The 18632-nt window shown below is 43.1% G+C and overlaps 1 protein-coding gene across 3 annotated transcripts in view; it reads left to right on the top strand.

Moving 5' to 3' along the window:
• Window positions 1-4204: 4204 nt before the first annotated feature.
• Window positions 4205-18632, top strand: part of SALL3 (spalt like transcription factor 3) — a 24627-nt gene continuing 10199 nt past the window's right edge. Inside the window, exon 1 of one of the 3 annotated variants that reach the window (XM_054647022.2) lies at window positions 4205-5897. In XM_054647022.2, coding sequence (XP_054502997.1) covers window positions 5819-5897 — 79 coding nt within the window. In that variant the 5' untranslated portion in view covers window positions 4205-5818. Of the gene's footprint in view, window positions 5898-11768; window positions 11905-18632 lie in introns of those variants that run through there. The other 2 variants (XM_077179970.1, XM_077179961.1) reach the window with 2 other exon arrangements.

Below are 18632 nucleotides of genomic sequence, written 5' to 3'. Positions count from 1 at the left end.
TTTGTGTGTGTGCCTGCAGTATATATATATATATATATATATATATTCATCTCACTTGTATTTTTCAGAAGCATGCAGATTTTTGCAAAGAGGCTAAGCCCACTAATTTTACATGCATGCTGCATTCCTACATGCACTTCCTGGAGTATGCACTGACAGATGTGTTGCAGTACAAATGCAGGGGCTTAATATATATAGTGCCTATGCATCTATAGGTGTGAATGACATATATGTATGAGCTTTAATGTGTATTTTCTTTATAATGTCCCCCCAACGATGTGTATTACAAATGTTCCACAAAGTATTTTAAATTCTTGGTTAAATTATCAGCTGTTAGGTTAAGGAACAGAAGTGGGTGGTAATTGGAGTTTGCTATGTGCGAACATAAGCTTTTGTGTAGATGAATAAATGTTTATTTAGACCCAAGGGTGTATTAAAGACCCAAGTATTAAATAAAAGGAAAAGTAACTTAAATGTTTAAGGCAAAACGTTTAGCAAAGATTTGCTGTAGACTGGTACTATGAATCTCATGGTGGGGATAGTTGCTTTCCACAAAAAAAAAAATTGTAATAGAAAAGAAACATCTTTATAATTGACATTTGACATGCTGTTTGGGTTAGGCTGTGGTAGACCAAGCACAGATTTCCCTCTGATGGAAACATTTATCATCATGATTGCTGCAGAGTGGCAGGTGGTGTTATCAATTACCTCTTCTTACCAATAATAATATTAGTATGGTAATATCTTTTCTCACGTGAGAACGAATTACTGGTCAGTTGTTGCAGCTTTAAACAGAAAAAATTCTTGCTGGATTTAACCCCAGGGTCCTCAAACAAAAGTTGTGGTGCAGAAAGGAGGTGGGAAGACGATACTTCAGCCTGCCAGGAAGAGTAGAAGATGACAGAAAATAAAGCACAAATAATTGCATGCCCCTTCGAATAAAGTTGCTGAGCAAAATAATAACTTTAAAAGACGGTAGATGGATTGCACAAAATGTCAGATCCATCTTATCCGCACGTTTGTAACTTTGACGGTTTTAAGAACAGCAACCTCGTATAAAGCATAAGTGTAGACAGAACTACTTATATGCTCTTTGTAGAGTCAATCTTGTAGATAAGCTTTCTGATGGTTTTTATAAACTCCGAATAAGGATAAAAATTAAAGCAAAAGTATAACTAGGCGTCGCGTTAATGTGAAAAATAATGTACTGGTAGGTAAATGACATTATTAAGCAGGCAGAATTATAATGTGCCGCTCTTGACAATGAAAGCAACATCGCAAAAGAAGAAGACAATTAACAAATTAGATTTAATTACGGAGGGAAGAAAACCACTTTTGTGTTCCATCACTAGCAAAGTATTTCGGTGGACCCACAAGTCACGGCGAGGGAGAAGCGAGCGGGCGCTGTTTGAGTCGGAACACGCGCGACTGACAACCCCGCAACGGCGCTCCCCGCTCGCCTGCGCGCCCCTACCTGTGTGGGTGCGCAGAGATTTATGCGGCTAAGAGATCCCATCCCCTCCCCCCCCCGCCCCCCCAACTGTAGTGGCCGTGTTTTTTCGCAGCCCAACTTCAGCGAACGCAGCATTACATTTTTTTTTCGCCCTCGACTCCAGAAGATTAATTAAAAGGTCCGTGGAAAACTTTGCGGTGCAATGGGGAGCGAGGGAGGAGGAAGGGACCGGAGGAGACGCGTATCACTTCATAACTTTCCATCGCCTCCCGAGCCCGCTACACTGACGGGGTTTTCCACTCAGGTCGCGCAGAAAGTTTCCCCCAGCGATGCGCGCCGTGCTTGCCGGCGGTGCCTGCGCAGCCGGGGCCCCGCAGCCCTGCTCCGGCGGGGGCAGCGGCCACCCCGCTCCGCGCCGCCCGGCACCCGGTTCCGCAAGCCCCGCGCTGCGCGGCCGGCTCGCTCTCCCAGAGAAAAAAGGGGAAGGCGAGCGGCATAAGGGAAAAGAAAACCATAAAATGTATCACTTGTAACCCTAGAATATGTTAATGTCAAGAGATACAAATCTGGTAATTATGCCTTTCTTGCCTGTTGTGTTCTCCATTGTTCATTAAAAATTAAAGACGGGATTATTTAATTTTCCATTTAAAGATTCTCTCACGTTCCGCAAAATCATATTAATTTTCAATCATTTTAATTTTATAAAGGACGAAGTTTTGTGTTTATAACGCTGCCAATGAGCTACCTTTCCCCCCCCACATCGCACTTTTAAACGTTCTTCTAGAAATCGTCTGCTGTAGAGGGAACTACCAGGCACCGAGCAATAGAAAACGCCAAAGTTTTGGGGGATGGGTGGTGAGGGGGGGTGGGGAATGTTGCCTCACCAACAGCAACAAATCTTTTCAAAAGATGACTGGATGAAAACTGACACATTTCAGGTACTACAGCAATTATGGGGGAAATGTCTGGGCGAGGAGAAAGTGCGTCCTCACTCATTCCGGGCAAATATCTCAGCCAAAGAGAGCACTAGCTAAGCCTCCTCACCTAAAAAAACTCGGGGAAAATGTCCCTCTCTGTTTTTGAAGAGGAAGTCCCATCTCCAGCTCCCTACACACAGCTGCGGTGCTGCGGGTTACTTGAACGCCCGCAAATGCTCGCTTTCACCTGCACTCTGCCTACAGCCTAACGCAGCGCATACACACACATGCACAATGTGTTTTTCGTGTGAGTCGGGTGCAATAAATCCCTACTTCTGTCGGAAAAAACCCATGCTCAATTAATAGGCTCGTGCCCTCCCACTTCATATTAGAAAATTGCATCATATTTCAACCATCACTATTGTCTCCAGGTGTTTTAAACGAAACACTTTTAGTGCGACAAAACTTTCGGCAAGGAAGGATGCAGGGGAAGAAGATGCACTAGAATTTATAGGCAGTAAACAAGTTTTTTAATTGTGAAGCGGGCACTCATTGCAAGGAGTGTCGTGTGCACATCTCCCCAAACAATAGACAGAAAAGTACAGTCGTCTAATATCAAAATGCATTGATCTGGCGTTTCAGTGTTCTTTCCCTTAGGGGTCGTGCCCGTTACTAACGAATACCTGCCCCACAGAAGTCGCGGATGTTGTGCATGTCAGCAAACTATCCGGAGTGGCCTAAACTGTCGCCTCTAACTTTATTTGGTTTGCCTACCAACATAAAAGCGGAGAATAAACCGAAAGCCCAGAGACAGGGTATCAGAGCTCACGAGATAAAGGGAGCTATCAGCGGGAAAGTTTACACAGAGAAGGCTCCCAAAGAAGCTGGGGTTAGTGTGTTTTAAGGACTAGGGCTGGATTACACGGGCTGGGGTGGGGGTATTAGGAGGAAATCCCTTTCACTGATCCCCGGCCCCATGCGCGGAGCTGCCTGCCTCCCTCCCGCGGCCGGCAAGGTGGGCTGCGCCTCCGCGCCCCTGCAAGGGCCGGCGCCGGGGCCACTCCGCCGAGCGCGGCACGGGGCGGAGGTCGGCGGGGCCGGGTCGCGACAAACATATTAGAAAAAAAAAAAAGAAAGAAAGAGAGAAAGAGAGAAAGAAAGAGAGAAAGAGAGAAAGGAAGAAAAAATTTTAAAAAAAGGAAAGCAAAACAAAACGGTGGAGGTGGCCGCAGGAGCCGCTGAAGGAACCCCCCGCCCCCGAAAGCGCACATGCAGAGCGCAGAGCCGCGGGCAGGACAGTGCGCGCACTGCGGGCCCCTGCGCGGTGCGGCGCCGCGGCGATCGGCGACGGTGGGGTGCATCCTAGCGGCGGCTGGCTGCCATGGGAGCGGGCTGGCCGCGCTCCGCACCCGCCCCGGCCCAGGGGGAGGCGGGCAGGGACGGCCACGGGAAGCGGCAACTTGTGGCGGCGGCCGGGGAGACGGAGCCGCTGAGCGGCCCAGGGGCCGCCCGCCTCCCCGGGGGACGGACGGGGCGGGAGGGACGCGAGTCGGCGGGACGGGCGGGGGAGGCTCGGCCCGGCTCCCGGGCAACTTGAAATGCGATAAGAGTGGAAAGCGGGGGGTGGGGGGGAGGGAAGTCTCTCCCCACCCCACCCCCCTCACTTTTACAAAAAAAGGGGGGGCCTGGGAGAAAAGACGCTGTTGGGAAAGTGCGTGCGGAGAGGGAGACTCGGCGGCGGTGGGGAGCGGATCGGGCTGCGGGGCTGGGGGCAGCCCCGGCGGCAGCCCCGGCAGCGCGGCACAGGAGGCGGAGGAGGAGGAGGAGAGTAGGAGGAGCTGCCGTGTGACCCGCTCCGCTCCCAAACTTGAAAGTTTATCTGCCCGAAATCAAGAGCGGCCGCGGTGCGCGCAGCGCTCCTTGGCACGGAGCAGAGGCAAGCGACCGGCGGAGCCGCCGCGCAGGGAGCAGCTGGCGGCGCCGCTGAGAACGAGGCAAGGCAGGGGAGGGGGGATCAGCCGGCGACAACAACAACAGCCACCCCCACCCCCCAAAATTGGGAGACGATCCATACTATTTGCTGGAGACCAAGGACTTGCTCATCGGCGTACACGCGAGCCCGCTGTCATTAGCTAACAGGACACACGGCTGAGCCGGGGGGGTGGGTGGGCGGAAGGGTGAGGAGTGTCACAAAAAGTCATTACAACCTGAGAGAGAGGGGGAGAAAGAAAAAAAACTTCCTACCAATGGACAACAGGAAGTGACCACCACCACCAACGGGGAGTCTCTGCTTGGAGAAAGAAGCTGCAAGACAAAGAAGAAGGAAGGAGAGGTGAAAGACAAAACTTCCCAAGGTCTTCTGCTTGTGCGTGCGTGCGCTTTCGAGAGCGGAGAGAACAAAAGTCAGCCGGGAAGGGGAGACAGAAAGAGCGACGGGAAAGGAGACAGGATGGAGGAAGAGCTAAAGAGAAGCATGTGAAGATCAAGGCGAAAGAGCAGTACAACGCCGAAAAAGAAAGCACACCGAAAAGAAAAGGAAAAGGCATACACAAAAGTTTCTTTTCCTCCTGGGAAGAAATTACTCACACACAGAAATCAGATGCCTTGCAGCCCAACTTCTGGGGAAAGCGAGACCGAGAGAGCAGAGGACGCAGAGTGATGTGAAGAAAGAGAAAGGAAAAAAAAAAGCAGAAAGCAGAGAGCAGAGCAAAAGAAACTGAGGGACGGGGGGGAAGAAAGCACGACAGACAGAAAAGAGAAGATCGTGACCTTTCCCAACAAGTGAACCTTGCACATATGTTGTGTAAAGTGTGTGCAAAACAGATTCCCTCCTGCGTGGTGCGTGTGTGCGTCGCTGCTGCCGCCGCTGCTGCCGCTGCCGCCGCCACCGACGCGGTTAGTGCCTCTCGCAGGCGGCGCTGCCGGTGCCGGGGAGACGCATCATTTGGCGGAGCGAAGCGGCTAATTGCGGAGCCCCGTCCTTCATTTACATATGCAGCCTGAGTCCGCTGGAGCCGCGCCAATCCGCGCTCGCCCCCAGCACCATTAATCGCCATGCATTATTCACAATCATAATTACTGAGCCCCATGCGCGCTGCGCGCAGCCGCCCCAGCCCGCCGCCCCGCGCACTCCCTGCCGCCCCGCGCACACCCCGCCCGGCTCATCCCCTGCTCGCTCACCCGCTCACCCGCGCACTCACTCACTCACTCCCAGTTTGGCTGGCTGGTTAGCCTTGCTTTTTTTTTTTTTTTTTTTTTTTTTTCCCCCGGGGTGTTGGTTGCCTTTTCTGTTGTTTGTTTGGTTTGTTTTGCAACTCGACTTTTATTTGTGAACAGTTATTTGCAGTCCCCAAACCCCCTTCGTTCCCAATTCCTTCCCCCCTCCTTGCCACCTCCACGTCGCTGATGCCTCTGCAAAAAGCAGAGTCAAGACGGCTCAGTTAGCAGCATGTCTCGTCGAAAGCAAGCGAAACCCCAGCATCTCAAATCGGACGAAGAGCTACAAGCAGAGGTAGTTTCTGAGCACGGTAAGGGCTTCCGTCGCCTCTTTATCCTTCTCTCTCTCTCTCTCCCTCTTTTTGTGAGTGTGTTTCGGATGGAGATAGGTGAATTTATGGTGATGATGAACATGGGAGCGCAATTACTCTGCAGCGGGAGAATGGGAATTAGAGCAGCCGGGGGAAGAGGCAACGGAACGGAGAAGTTCGCAGTTTAGCCAAGTTTCTGCAGCCCACCCCCTGCCTAAGCAGCCCTCCCAGCAGCAACCTCCCGGCCTTCCCAGCGCTTTGATCGCGGCTGGGCTCAGCGGCGGGGCTCGGCCCTCCCTCCCCACTCACCCGGGCTGGAGCAGCTGCAGGAACGGGCGTCCCGGAGCAGCGCCTGCCTCCTCCTCCTCCTCCTCCTCCTCTTCCTCCTCCTCCACCTCTCCGCTGCGCTCCTTCTCTCTGTGTTATTGGGTATCCCCTTTTCCCCCACTCCTGCTCCCTCCCGGCAGAGTCTCGGAGCGGACAGAACCCGCGTTCCGCTCGCCCCTCCGGCGGCAGGAAAGTTGGGGCGGCCGGGGCGGGGTGCCCTGCCCGGGGCCCAGGGAGGTCCCACGGGCGGCCGGGCCCCGGGGCAGCCCTACTGCGGTCGCTGCCCGGGGATGCCCTCGCGGTCCCGGGTCGGCCGCCCAGGCTGCGAGGGCTGCCCCGGGCGCTGCTCCCGTTCGCCCCGGGGGACCGGGGGGGACCGCGGTAGGAGCGGGCAGGGCCGCTCGGGTGCACGGGGCCAGAGGAGTTGGTTTCATTATTTTCGAGACGATTCAACAGCAGCTTTTAGCCTTCCCCCCTGCGCTGCCTTCCCCCCTTCGCCTCCTGGCTCTGCTGCGACTGTAATTATTATCAGTGGTAGGTGACACGGAGTGCCACCACCGCCGCCAGCCCTTGTCGCGCCGGCTGTAAGCAGTGGGAAAGGGTTATTTTCTCGCCCATCCGCCATTCCTCGCTTCCTCCCCACACGCAGGCACACGCACACTTGCTTTTATGCATCTGGGCTGCCAGGCTGCTAGTGAACAAGTGTCCAAAGCTGGAGAGATTTGGACTGTAATCCTGCTTTATTTCCACTTTGCTGTAATTTTCTTTTCGGGAATAGGGCTTCAGGCTTCTTCCTTTTTTTTTTTTTTTTTTTTTTTTTAATTAGTTTTAATTTCCTTAGTAGTCCCTGGCACTGCAGCATGCAAAGGCACATCACAGCCCATGCTCTCTTCTCCTGGACTAAGTTGAGAGCTTCCACTTGAAAGTTTTTCTTTTCCTCTTTACGTAGAGCCCACTGATTTCTTAGTTTCTTGCATAACCAAGCGGGATCCCAAATGTTTTCTGCTTTCTGTGTAGGCCCCTTGCTCCACTATATTATCTCCTCTCTCTCTCTCTCCCCCTTAGAAAAGGAAAACAAAAAAGTCCTTCTCCTGCTTTAAAACTATAATTACTCTTAGGTTGCATCTGTGGGGAGAGAAAGGCAGCAAAGTTGAAGCTTGAGGAGGATTTTGACTATTGTATCTGAACTTTATAGCCCTGAAGCTTAAGGCAGCGTGAATCCACTTCATAAGGTTAAAACATCTGTCAGACTGGGAAATTATTAAGCTTTCCACTCCTTCCCAGGGTGTTTGGGGAGGCAGGGAGCAAGTCCCACACCAACCAAAACTGCTAAGGGGGTTCCTGCCACTGCTCCAGGAAAACCTACTTGGGTTGACAATAACAGCCACACAGAGAAATACTTCCTTCTGTCATAGTGGAGGAGCAAAGCTTTGCATTTTCAATTTTTTTTTTCCTTAGGAAACTGTGGTCGTGTAAAATAAATTAATATAGATAAGCAGATAAGAATTAGTATTTTTTTATGAAAGCAAGATTTGTTGAGCCCATCTCTGTTGGCTTGGACTCTAGGTCCAAGAATTTATCATTAGCATTATAAACTTTTACATGCTCTGAATCCATTTCAATACAGGAAAATAAAACCCCACTACTTCATTATGACACTCCTGGTGAGTTAATAAGTTGAAAAAAATTGTTAAACTAGGTTTTTGTTTTGTTTTGTGAATCTTATCTATGTAGCCATGTCACCCGAGATTAGAACAAGAGATATGCTAAAAAGAAACGCTTGCATATGGTGGGTAGATTAAGGACAAAGAATCTTTTTGTCATGGAAATGGGGTTTTTTTCCCCTTTTTGGGGGGGTTTTGTTTTGTTTACTTCATCACATAGAATTTCTCACACTTGGTTTGTTTTGTATTGCCCTCAATGACTACATGATCAAATGAATGGATTTATTTCTGCCGAATGAGAAAGACAGTCTTTCCATCAAAAGGACTACATTGCATCCCAGTGAGGAATTTTAAAGCGTTATTATTGTGGTCCCTGAATAGCACAAAATCGGCTTTCACAGCAGCCCTAAAATGCAACAATGTAAAAATACTTTTCAGCCTTAGAAGGCTGTTATCAAAATGTACTATGTTTCCTTCTATTAAAACATATTTTAATTAATAGAGTAAAACCCTTGATGGCTAACAATTAACACGCTAAAGTTGGGTTTGCACTTTCATTTGAGAAATGTGACCAAGGTGGAGACAAACTACAGGAGCAGAGGGCTATCTAGTGCACATTAGTGTAATGTAAATCATTTACACATTATATTAGGAAGCCTGACGATTGCCATTCTTGAAATGGCAATTTTAGAGGCCAGATATAATGAGAGTTCCAAATCTCGTGAATTAAAACACTTCTTGTCAAATCAGTGTTCTTCGTTTCTGTTAACAGCTGTGATCAAGATATTGCTACAGTTCCTGAGTATATTTTGCAACAGGCCAAAAATAGTTCACACAGCGCAAGAATATTTGTCATTTTAAGAAAGCAAGCTGTTTAAGCAGTATTATTTCATATGTGTAGCCTTTTCACTCATTTTGCTCCTTGTCTCCAAAGAAGTTAATGCAAGACTAAGCAAATGAAGCTTAGTATTAATTTAATGAAATCATGTTTAATATCACCTCAAAATAGACTTTATAAAATGAAGCATTTAAAAATTAATGTCCCATAAACGTAATCCTCACAGTGAAGGGACATTCATAGCAGCAGAGAGAAACATGGAAGTTTGGGGTGCAGGATGGAAGACAAACATTAGGCCGGGTTTTAAGTTGACTGGTCACAGCAGAACTTTCATGCTAATGTTATCACAAAAGTTTTAGAATCTAAACAAATAATTTTATAGCCAGCTTGGGTTACAGCATAACAAAACTGCCTTCAAACAGGACATTGTCATGGTGGTGAGAAACTGTTGGAAATCTGAAGACAATTAGTTTGTCATCAACTACAGATATACACTCGAAATTGTTTGAAATTGTTAATCAAAAGTGAAATGCTAAAAATATATTTTTAAATAATTTTGAAAAGAAATGTTAACAAGCAGCTGATGGCCATATATTTCTTGAATAATTGCAATGTAGAAGAGTAGACAAAAATATGTATTAAAACCCCTACAATCTGAGGTTGCTAAATGAGAAGATCTGCTGGAAATAATTTAAAAACAGCAGCAGCAGGACTCAGATGACTGCCTGTAGAATACAATAATCTCAGTTTCTCAGTAAATGTAACGCATTGTAATAGCTGGAATTACATTTCTAATACACTTGCTTAATTCAACAGATTACAAATGAATCAGAATTGTAGATACAATAAACATTCTTCAACTCCATTTAATTTTAAAATTAAACCATAGACATAGCATTTGTATTTTTAAGGTAGGGATAATAGAAAGTATTTTGTTTGTTTGTGGGAGTTTTGTTCGGTTTTTTAAAATTATTATTACTATGGTTTGGTTTTTGGTTTGTTTTTTTTTTTTGTTGTTTTTTTTTTTTTTTTTTGTGCTGAAAAGTGATTCTTATAGTGTGCAAGTGAGGTTCTGGTAAAAGTGATGACAAATGGTGCTTTGGACTTCTTCATGTGAAGTTTCTGGCAAAGATGTATTATTGTTTAGCCTGAGGTGGAAGGGATACCTTGTAGTGAACTGTGTAAAAAGAGTTTTCTAATGTGCCTTTTTCAGTCATTTTTTAAAATACTGGACCTCTTTTTTCTCCCATTCTTCAATACATACAGTATAGTCTAAACTAATTGATCTATTTCATCTTGGTAAAGTGGGAATGGGCTGTGCAGTTTTGGGCAGTTTGGTGACTGCACTTAGTATTCTTCTGGAGTATGTCCACAGACACACAGGCTCAGCTACAGCAAAGACACAGCTCAGTATGTAGCAGCCAGCCTCATGCAAGTGTGGTCACTCCATCTGCATATAGGGTGGCTTAAAACAAATTTTGGGGGGACATTCCTCCGTATGAAATTGAGCTATTCTCTGTTGCTTAGACACTGTTGGATTTCAAACTTGAGAAGTCACAAGCAGCCGTCAGCAAACATAAAACTTATGTGATTTTTGCAAATGTTTGTTCTGAGGCAAGTGTAAGAGAAGGCTTTTTGTTTTGAAAAATAAAGGCCAAATTAGTATGGCTATAAATTGTCCCTTTGATTAGAAATGGTAATTGAAACTTGATATAAATACTTTTGCCATTACAGTAGAGACTTCATGTTCAAACTATGTAACATCTGTGTTTGTGTAATTTTAAAAATACTCTGCACTGAATTGTGTTGGCCATAGAAAAATATTTGCAAAAATAAGGAAATTACAGCAAACGGCCAATTTGCTGATATATGTATAACAATGGAAGTAGACAAAACTGGGTCAGATTTTATCTAGGGATTCTGGTCTTGAAGTCTTACCATCTCCTGAGGCAGACATTAAGACACTTTTTTCAGAGTGAGAGGAAGGAAATTTTTAAAGGTGTTTGTTTAAATTCTGTGTAATTAAGCTATTAATATGCATACATTTAGCTGTTGAAAATTACTTTTCCTTGCCTAAGACAGAGGAAAAGCTACAATTCAAAAAACATGTTATATTAGAAAAAGTGTAAAAATAAACTAATTAATAAAGACTATTAGTGCCATTTGAAAAATAGTCTGAGTCCTGGGAAGATTTTCCTGATATCTCTCCTTCATTTGATTTGTTGTCTGCCAAACATAGACAAGCATATCTGTTTACGATCCAGCAGCCAGGGCATGAGTCAATCACTTTTGCTGATAATAAACCAGGTCAGGCATGACATTAAAATAGTTAAGTACTGACACAGTTTCTGCAATAAAGCATATAAAAATAATTTATTTTATTGTATTGTATTTGTAAAATGAGAGTAATTGTCTACATTTTTTTCCCAGAGGAAGCACTAGTAAATCTAGTTCTAGCAGTATATTCATATTGAATTTTATATATCGATGTCAATCTTGCTTCTTTTACACTCTTAAAATTTCCCACTAAATGTAGTGAAGGCTGTCCATTAATTAAAAAAAGGGAATTTAGGCCAAAATGTACTTTTAGGAGCTGGTTCAGTTATAGTGCTGTTAGACCTAGAGAACGTTTCTTCTTATCAAGAAAATACCCTTCAAAACCATGAAAGCCAGAAAGATAGATGTTTTTAAGGGTGATAGAAAAGCTTAATGCAACACATTTGAAAAATCTGTTTATTTTGAGCTAAAACGTGAAGAGATAGAGGATTAAAGAGAGGCGGCTTTATTATTTCCTTGCTATATTTAGGGTGCAAAAAGCGAGCACACTTGAACAATATTTATAATTACAGTGTAAACTAAATCTTTACCAAAAGCACTTCTGAAATGCTTATTGCCACTTTTTTTTTACTGGCGCGTGTGGTGTGTTCCTCCTCCCGCACCCCCAGTTTCATCACTCTCCCCTCCTCCCCTAGAAATCCGAAAGCTATCACAGGCTGCAAAAGGAACACCGGAGATATTTCCAAACTTGGGATCCAGGGAGGGAGGGCCGGGCGCAGGGCCGGGCGCAGGTGGGCGCTGCGCCGCTGGCTCGCACCGCGGGAGCTCGGCCGGGGAATGCCGGCCAGAAGGTGGGACCGCGGAGCGCCGGAAAGCTTCCCCAGGTCTCCTCTCCCTGAGGGTGGGTAGTTAGAAGTGCTTTGACAAGGCTTGCTGATTTAACCTTTGCCTGCTTTGCCCTGCCAGGGGTGGCCACTAGATGTCAAGCTCATAATACAATTAGTACATCTGTGCAGTTGACCTTGGCAGCGCAGCTTACCACTGTTCTGTTAAGTGTTAACACTGAATTTGAGTGTTAACTAGAGATCCCTCGGAGTTTGCTACATTCTGTACAGCTTATCAAATGCCCATCTAGTTCAGCACAAGTGTTTACAGTCCTTAAAGTAGGAAAAAGATTTTCTTATGTGAAGCCCAGCATCTTGAGCTGCTTAATTAACCCTGCAGGTGCTGCAGTATTTTTGTTCCAGATAATCAAAACTGACTCGTCATTCAGTGTTTCAGTAGACCCTTTCTCCTGGTGCCATTCCATAGCTTTCATTTATGAATTTGTTGATGCACTAATGACTCCAAAGCTGGAAATGATGAAAGCTAAAGGATTTGTCTAGATCGTTATGGCTTTGCTATCCTGGGCAGTACTGCAGTGTATGAAATGGTGAAGGACGAAAATGACTGAGCTGCACAACTGGCATTGAACTGTGCCAGTTTGCTCTTTCAAGTACTCCTGGTTGTACTCAGAGTACTCAGAGTCCGGAACTTGTAAATTCAGTTTTGAGATATTTAGTAGATGAAGGATTTGGTCCTCACATCAGTTCCTTGTCTTGCAAGCCTCCAAAACCAAATTTGTCTTCCTTTCTGTGCTTGCTCAAAAAGTGATTGGCTTCATTAATTCATGCAGGGTGTTAAGAGTTGTGTAGTTTAGGATGTAGTTAATTATGCACTTTCCAAGGAGAGCGATGCAGAATCTGTATGAATCAGATGCAGAATCCCCCTCTTTCTTCTAGTTTAGTTGGTTTGGGTTTTCAATTTTTTTCATATCAGCTGTGTTAGAAGTATTTACCTCGATTTTATTTTTTTTTTAGGATTCCCAATTAAACTTGATGCATTCCAACTAAACTTAATTCCCACAGACACCCACATTATTTGTGCATGAATTTTGCCCAACCTGAAATTATTGTACCTATGCCATAACAGCCAGCCGAGTAGCTGTTTATATGACTTTGAAAAACATGGCACAGGTCTTATTTAATATGATATCTTGAGCAGATATTACAAACAATTTGTGAAGCTTGCATCTGTTCCACATCTGTGTCCACAGAGAAAGGCCCCAGTGTTTGATATAGTGAAGTGCTTCGCTGCACAGATTAGAAACTGCAAATGTTTTAACCAGAGTACAGCTAGTGCCTGTGCCACAGGTGGCTGTTACTCAACAAATTCTGAGATTCAGGCTACTGAATAGATCTAACCGAGTGTGCCATGTCAGCACCGTATTTTGCATAGCAACAGTGCCCTCCACTGTTCAAAGCCATGCTAACAGCTTTTGTGGGCTGAGAAAAAAGACAGAAAATTTTTCTTTTGAGTCTGGAATTTCTTCTACATTGTTAAACACAGTAGGGGTCTCTATTTGTCTCCTCCTGTTTCACAGCTTGGGCTCAGTATGTGATAATTCATCTTTCTTTATGGGATTCAAAGCTATCATAAAGAGTTAAAAAGAATTAATTTGCAAGAAAATAAACGTGTTTTAACAATTTAAGAAAACTTTCTTTAACAGCTCCGTCAATTGTAAGAGATGATAGAGCTAAGAAAAAGGTAGTACTGTTCTTCTCCAGAATCAATATGTTGCTACAAGACTACTTTAAATTAATATAATTTTAAAATAAATTTTGTTGGTTTTTTTTTTAGTATATGTTGTTACTTTATTTAATCTGTGCTTGGGGGAAAATAAGTATTCTGATGATAGGATAATTGTCCTGTATCAGTGCACTAGGCTCAGAGTTTTGTTTATAATAATGCTTGTTTAAATATACAAAATGCTGCGAGTTGCACTTTGAAATGATTATTGGATTTGCATGTGAGAGCATTTTATACATCTGTCTTTATAGTTGGCAGACATTTTAGCTTCAGCTGATGCTAACATATGCATTTTTTCTGAAACTTCTTCACAGTTTTTACACTGCTTCTCAGTGTTTTTTTATTTTCCTGAAAGAAATTACTACATTTAGAAAATATTAATTAACTCTCCATTGGAGAGCTCTGAATGTAGAAAAAAATAGTGATTCATACAACACTCTTTCATGTTTTCATTTGTATTATTGTGTATAGTCTAAAAAGAAGCTTCAGAAAATATTTCACTCCCACATTTGTTGGATTCCTATTTGTTTGAATGCCTCAGGAAGGTATCAGCAATTTAGAATATGTGCAAGCCTAACAAAACATTGATTCTCTTACTTGATTTTACCCAAGTAAATCACACATAATTTGTGGATTCCATGACATAGAATAACAGAAAAACAAACTACTGAATAATCAGAGATAATTTTATTGTAACAGTCCTTATTTAATATAATTGAAAAGGCTCTTTTCAGTTAATTTACTTGTGTGGAACTAGAACTGATTTACGATGGGACAAAATGAAAAGATTCTGGAGCAAAAATTAAACACAGTATTTGCTTGGGACTTTTTCCACACTGGAAGCAGTTAGTCCTAAGAAAGGGGGCATTTAATAAGCAGCATACATTTTAAGACTTGACCTGACTAGCATGTGATGCTTAATTTCAGTCTGTTTCACAAAAGTAAATAGCAACATTTTTGAAGCACCCATTCATTATATTTTCCCTTCACATCATGTAAGAAGCTCCCCTCTCACACAGAGGAGAAAGATCTATGCCGGCAATAAAAATTCAGAACTACTAAAGCCAGGTTTACAAATCCTCTGTGTGTGTAATCAGCAGTTGTTGGATACACATTTGAAGGGACTTTTTTCTCAGCTCCGCACATTTCCCAAAGGTGACTAAAGGAGCCATGGCACCCTTTGAGCTGTCTCCTTTCTAGGGCACTGAGGAAGCAGGCTAACACCATCCTCCTCACTCCTGCCTGGAAAATGTTTGGTGTGTATGCTTAGTTAGGGGCACAGAGCAAAGCCTCCTGGCATCAACTCCTTGTACTCCCCTTACTGAGCCACCAGAGCACCTGAATGGCTTCAGGTATCATCACCCCAAAGTGCCTTCATCAAAATGCCTTTGTTTGAATTTCTGTGGGCTAATTTTGGGGCCAGAGCTCGGTGGTGCAAAGTGCCAGCGCTGCTGGAGCCACCGTGGCCCCATGGGCTGGTACCTGCTCAGGAGCTCGCCTCGGGTACCATCTGAGAGATGCTGCCTGAGATTTTTCACCTGCTTTCACAGGGGAAGCTTGATGTGCTGTAATTCATCTTGCATCCCATAGCAGCTTCAGATTAGTGTGTTAGCTGTTAGACTACTAATGAGAAAAAGAAAATAACTGAGAGGTTATTAGTGGCTGAGATCCTGACTGCTTGACAAAACTCCCATTCAACACCTTTTGTGTAACTAAGAACTGTAAAATTCAACCCATATCTGTAAGATTAAGCAAGTGCTTGTTTAATTCTGCCAAAGTCCTTGAAAATTTTTACTGTATCACATCCTCACTGTAATAACAAAAGTTATTGTTTCTCTTCAGGAAATTTAAATAAAAGAGATTAAGTTTTTCACTACCTAACAAATTCTATCACTTTGTAATATATCAGAAAGTAAAAACAAGCTATAAAGCATAAATAAATGTGGAAAAATTCTATGCTTTCCTGCAATAGACATATTCTGTGATTAAGAAACCAAAGTTAATTTGTAACTTAGTATTTTAGCATTTAACATTTTTAATATTCTGAATTAGTGATTAAATTTTGGTATAGATTTCTGTCATTCATAAAGTGACTGAGTTTTAACAAAGAATCAAAACCAGCCTTTCATGTAGAATGCTTTTAAGCTTTAGTCCCTGTTGAATTCAGTGAGGACTTACACTTCAAAAGCAACAACAAATACAGTGCCTTAGTGCTTTCATATCAGTATGTACTACTGAAAGGGATGTTAGAAATTGCATTTGTGAAATACAGAGGCAATGTCCATTTGTCCAGTACAGGTATACATTGCAAAATATTTATCAGTTGTTATTTTTAGTCTTTCTTGTTTTACCCTTGGAAGCTCTTGTTTGCATGGCTAGTTTGTACTCTTTCAATCCTATTAAATTCAGCACTGTCTCAGATGTGAATAAAGGGTACTCCTTTGAGTAGGACTTGTTGGATTGAGACCACAGGCTGTCATTCTGTGAAGCATCTTAGTAGCCTCAGCATGCTGTGCAGGAAAGTACCATCAGCCATGGCAAAGCAGCATTTACTTTCATGCCATTTTTGTGTCCCCTGCTTGCCTGCCTGTCCAAGGAAGTGAAGCTTTGAGAGAGATTTGTTTGATTTTTTGTTTTTAAGCCAGAATAATTTATCTGAAATAGAAAGTGCTGTGATGAAATTCGTAGTTTGAGGTTGAACTGGAGGGAAAAAAAACCCTAGCAGCTCTTTGGCACCATTTGAAATATTTTTCTAAAAGAGTCCTTAACTATTTCAAGGCAGATGGATGATGAGGTGAATGAACTTGGATCAGTCATTTGAAAAGTATTCTCACTATTTTTAAGGTATGGGAGTTGAGCGAAGGAGAGCTGTAGGTCCCCACTTTGTACAGGCAGGAGCCCGGTCTCCCTGAGACAGAACAAAATGAACCACTTATTTCGTTGAGAGCAGAGCTGAGCACTGATTATCCAAGAAATAACTATACTGCTGCATTCCTCATGTACTTTTTCACAAATTATATTTCAAATGCAAACTGCTGTTTCTTTGAGTTTGAGAACAAGTACACTAGCCTGCTTATTATTTTGAAATGCTGAGCAGGTCTACATCGATACCTCCTGGTAGTGGGCACCAGTAGTTAAGGTTGCTTTGGAAAGCTCACGTGTTATATGTACTTGCTTTGATACATGGAGATCATGAGACTGTCTTCCAATGCATAAAATAATGCCTGTTTTGGTCCTAGATGTTCACATTTGGGCTTAGTGATCACTATATAGTGTCTCAAATCATTAGCTTTCTGGTGTTTGATCAGCTCATTCTAGATCAGAGGACAGCCATATTTGAATGGCTATATTGCCTGAATCCATCACTAATTACTGAAACCTTTTGTGCGAGGTTTGTTTAGAGAAAGCCCTCCTTAAACAAAAGAATACCGATATATAGATAAAAGCTGGAAGGGCACCTACACAGTTAGCAGCTTCTTTATGGATCAATCCTCCTTTGCAATCACTTAGTAGCAATATTTGAAGTACTTGTTGTAATAATAATCATAACCATAACAACAACAACACAAAACTGTTACCTGGCCTGCCAATGTTTGGAAATAAGCACTTGAAAATGTTCCCAGTGAAAGCCTTTGGAGAAACGATGTCTCTCTCTGCATGGTCAGTACTACCAACCAGGGCATTCCATAGATTCTGAGCAAGGACCAGAGAATCTGTCTCCCCAACTTTTAAAATGCAAATCTGTAATGTAAATAAGGATTTGTTTGAGTTGTCTTAGTTCAGAAAGACTCAGGAGAGAGGCAAGCGTGTTGGGTGTTGGATGCTTTGCTGGTCTGTACTCCTCCGCGTGCTTTCACTTTGCGGGAGCTGGAGCGTACACGGAAAATGTGGTTTGGAAGCCTGCTTTTTCACTTCATTCACTTTGGGAGGCTTTGGGATTGTCAGCATATGCTTTAGGATACCTGCTGCCAGTATGCTCTTTTTCTGTGGTGAATCATGTTATCTTCTGTGATATTTTTGTAACACAAAGTGATAGTTTTTACAGAAGCATTTACCATTAGGATTAGTCTAGTATTGTCTAGCAACAGCTATATATTATTGATCTTAACCCAAACAGTGTAACAGGTTCAGCACTTCATGCAGAAGTCTTAAATAATTCTTGAGTGTTTTGAATTGCATTTTATTCCCCCCTCCCAAAAGGAAAAATAAAAAAAAAGATGGGAAAAAAAACCCAATAGTATTAAAAGAAGTGTTTATTATAACTAGTAAATTCCGTAGAATTTTTAAATTAGAAAATTTTGCATTCAACAAAATAATTTCTTAATATCAGCAATATAATTTCTTAATAGAAAATGCATGTCTGTTACTTAGTGGCATATATCACTGGATACACGAATGTTTGAGTATGTAGTGGATATAGTGTCATCTTTAAATTTTTGAAAGGTACAATTTTGGAAGGTACAGGAAAATAATAAGTTTGAGAGGCTCTCAAAGGCTAGGAAAGAGTATTTAGGGCAGAGATTTATCACCTTTATCCGACAAAACTCCGTGCTGAAATCTGTAGGGAGTTTTAGCTGAGCAAAGAGTGAAAGATCTGACAGGCAATTTTGTCAAAAGAGATTTTATAGTTAATGTTCTGTAAAAACCTCTTTTTTAAAAGTAACTGGAACATCTCAAGATTGCACTTTCCTTTTATTTTCTATAGCTGCCTTTTTTTTTGTAACTGTTTCTGTTGAAATGATATGTTCTGAATTTCTTGGCAATTTCTTTTTATTTTAGGCGTTCTCTAACGGTTCCGGGTATGTTCATAGCTGCCTCAAGCTTTGTTCATACTAAGCCTGAGGTATTGAGGGTGTTGGCCAAATCCTGCCTCTACCAAAGTCAATGGAAGTGTTGCCATTCATTTTAGTAGAAACAGTATTGGACGCTTTATTTGCTTACTCTGCCTATCTTCAATACAAATCAGCTATGTCTTTGCTTCTAGCCATGCTCAACCTCATT

Source organism: Agelaius phoeniceus, chromosome 1, assembly GCF_051311805.1.
Source record: "Agelaius phoeniceus isolate bAgePho1 chromosome 1, bAgePho1.hap1, whole genome shotgun sequence".
NCBI classification, from domain to species: Eukaryota; Metazoa; Chordata; class Aves; order Passeriformes; family Icteridae; genus Agelaius; species Agelaius phoeniceus.
The sequence above is the reverse complement of the archived record's forward strand: the minus strand, read 5'-3'. Positions and strand labels throughout refer to the sequence as shown.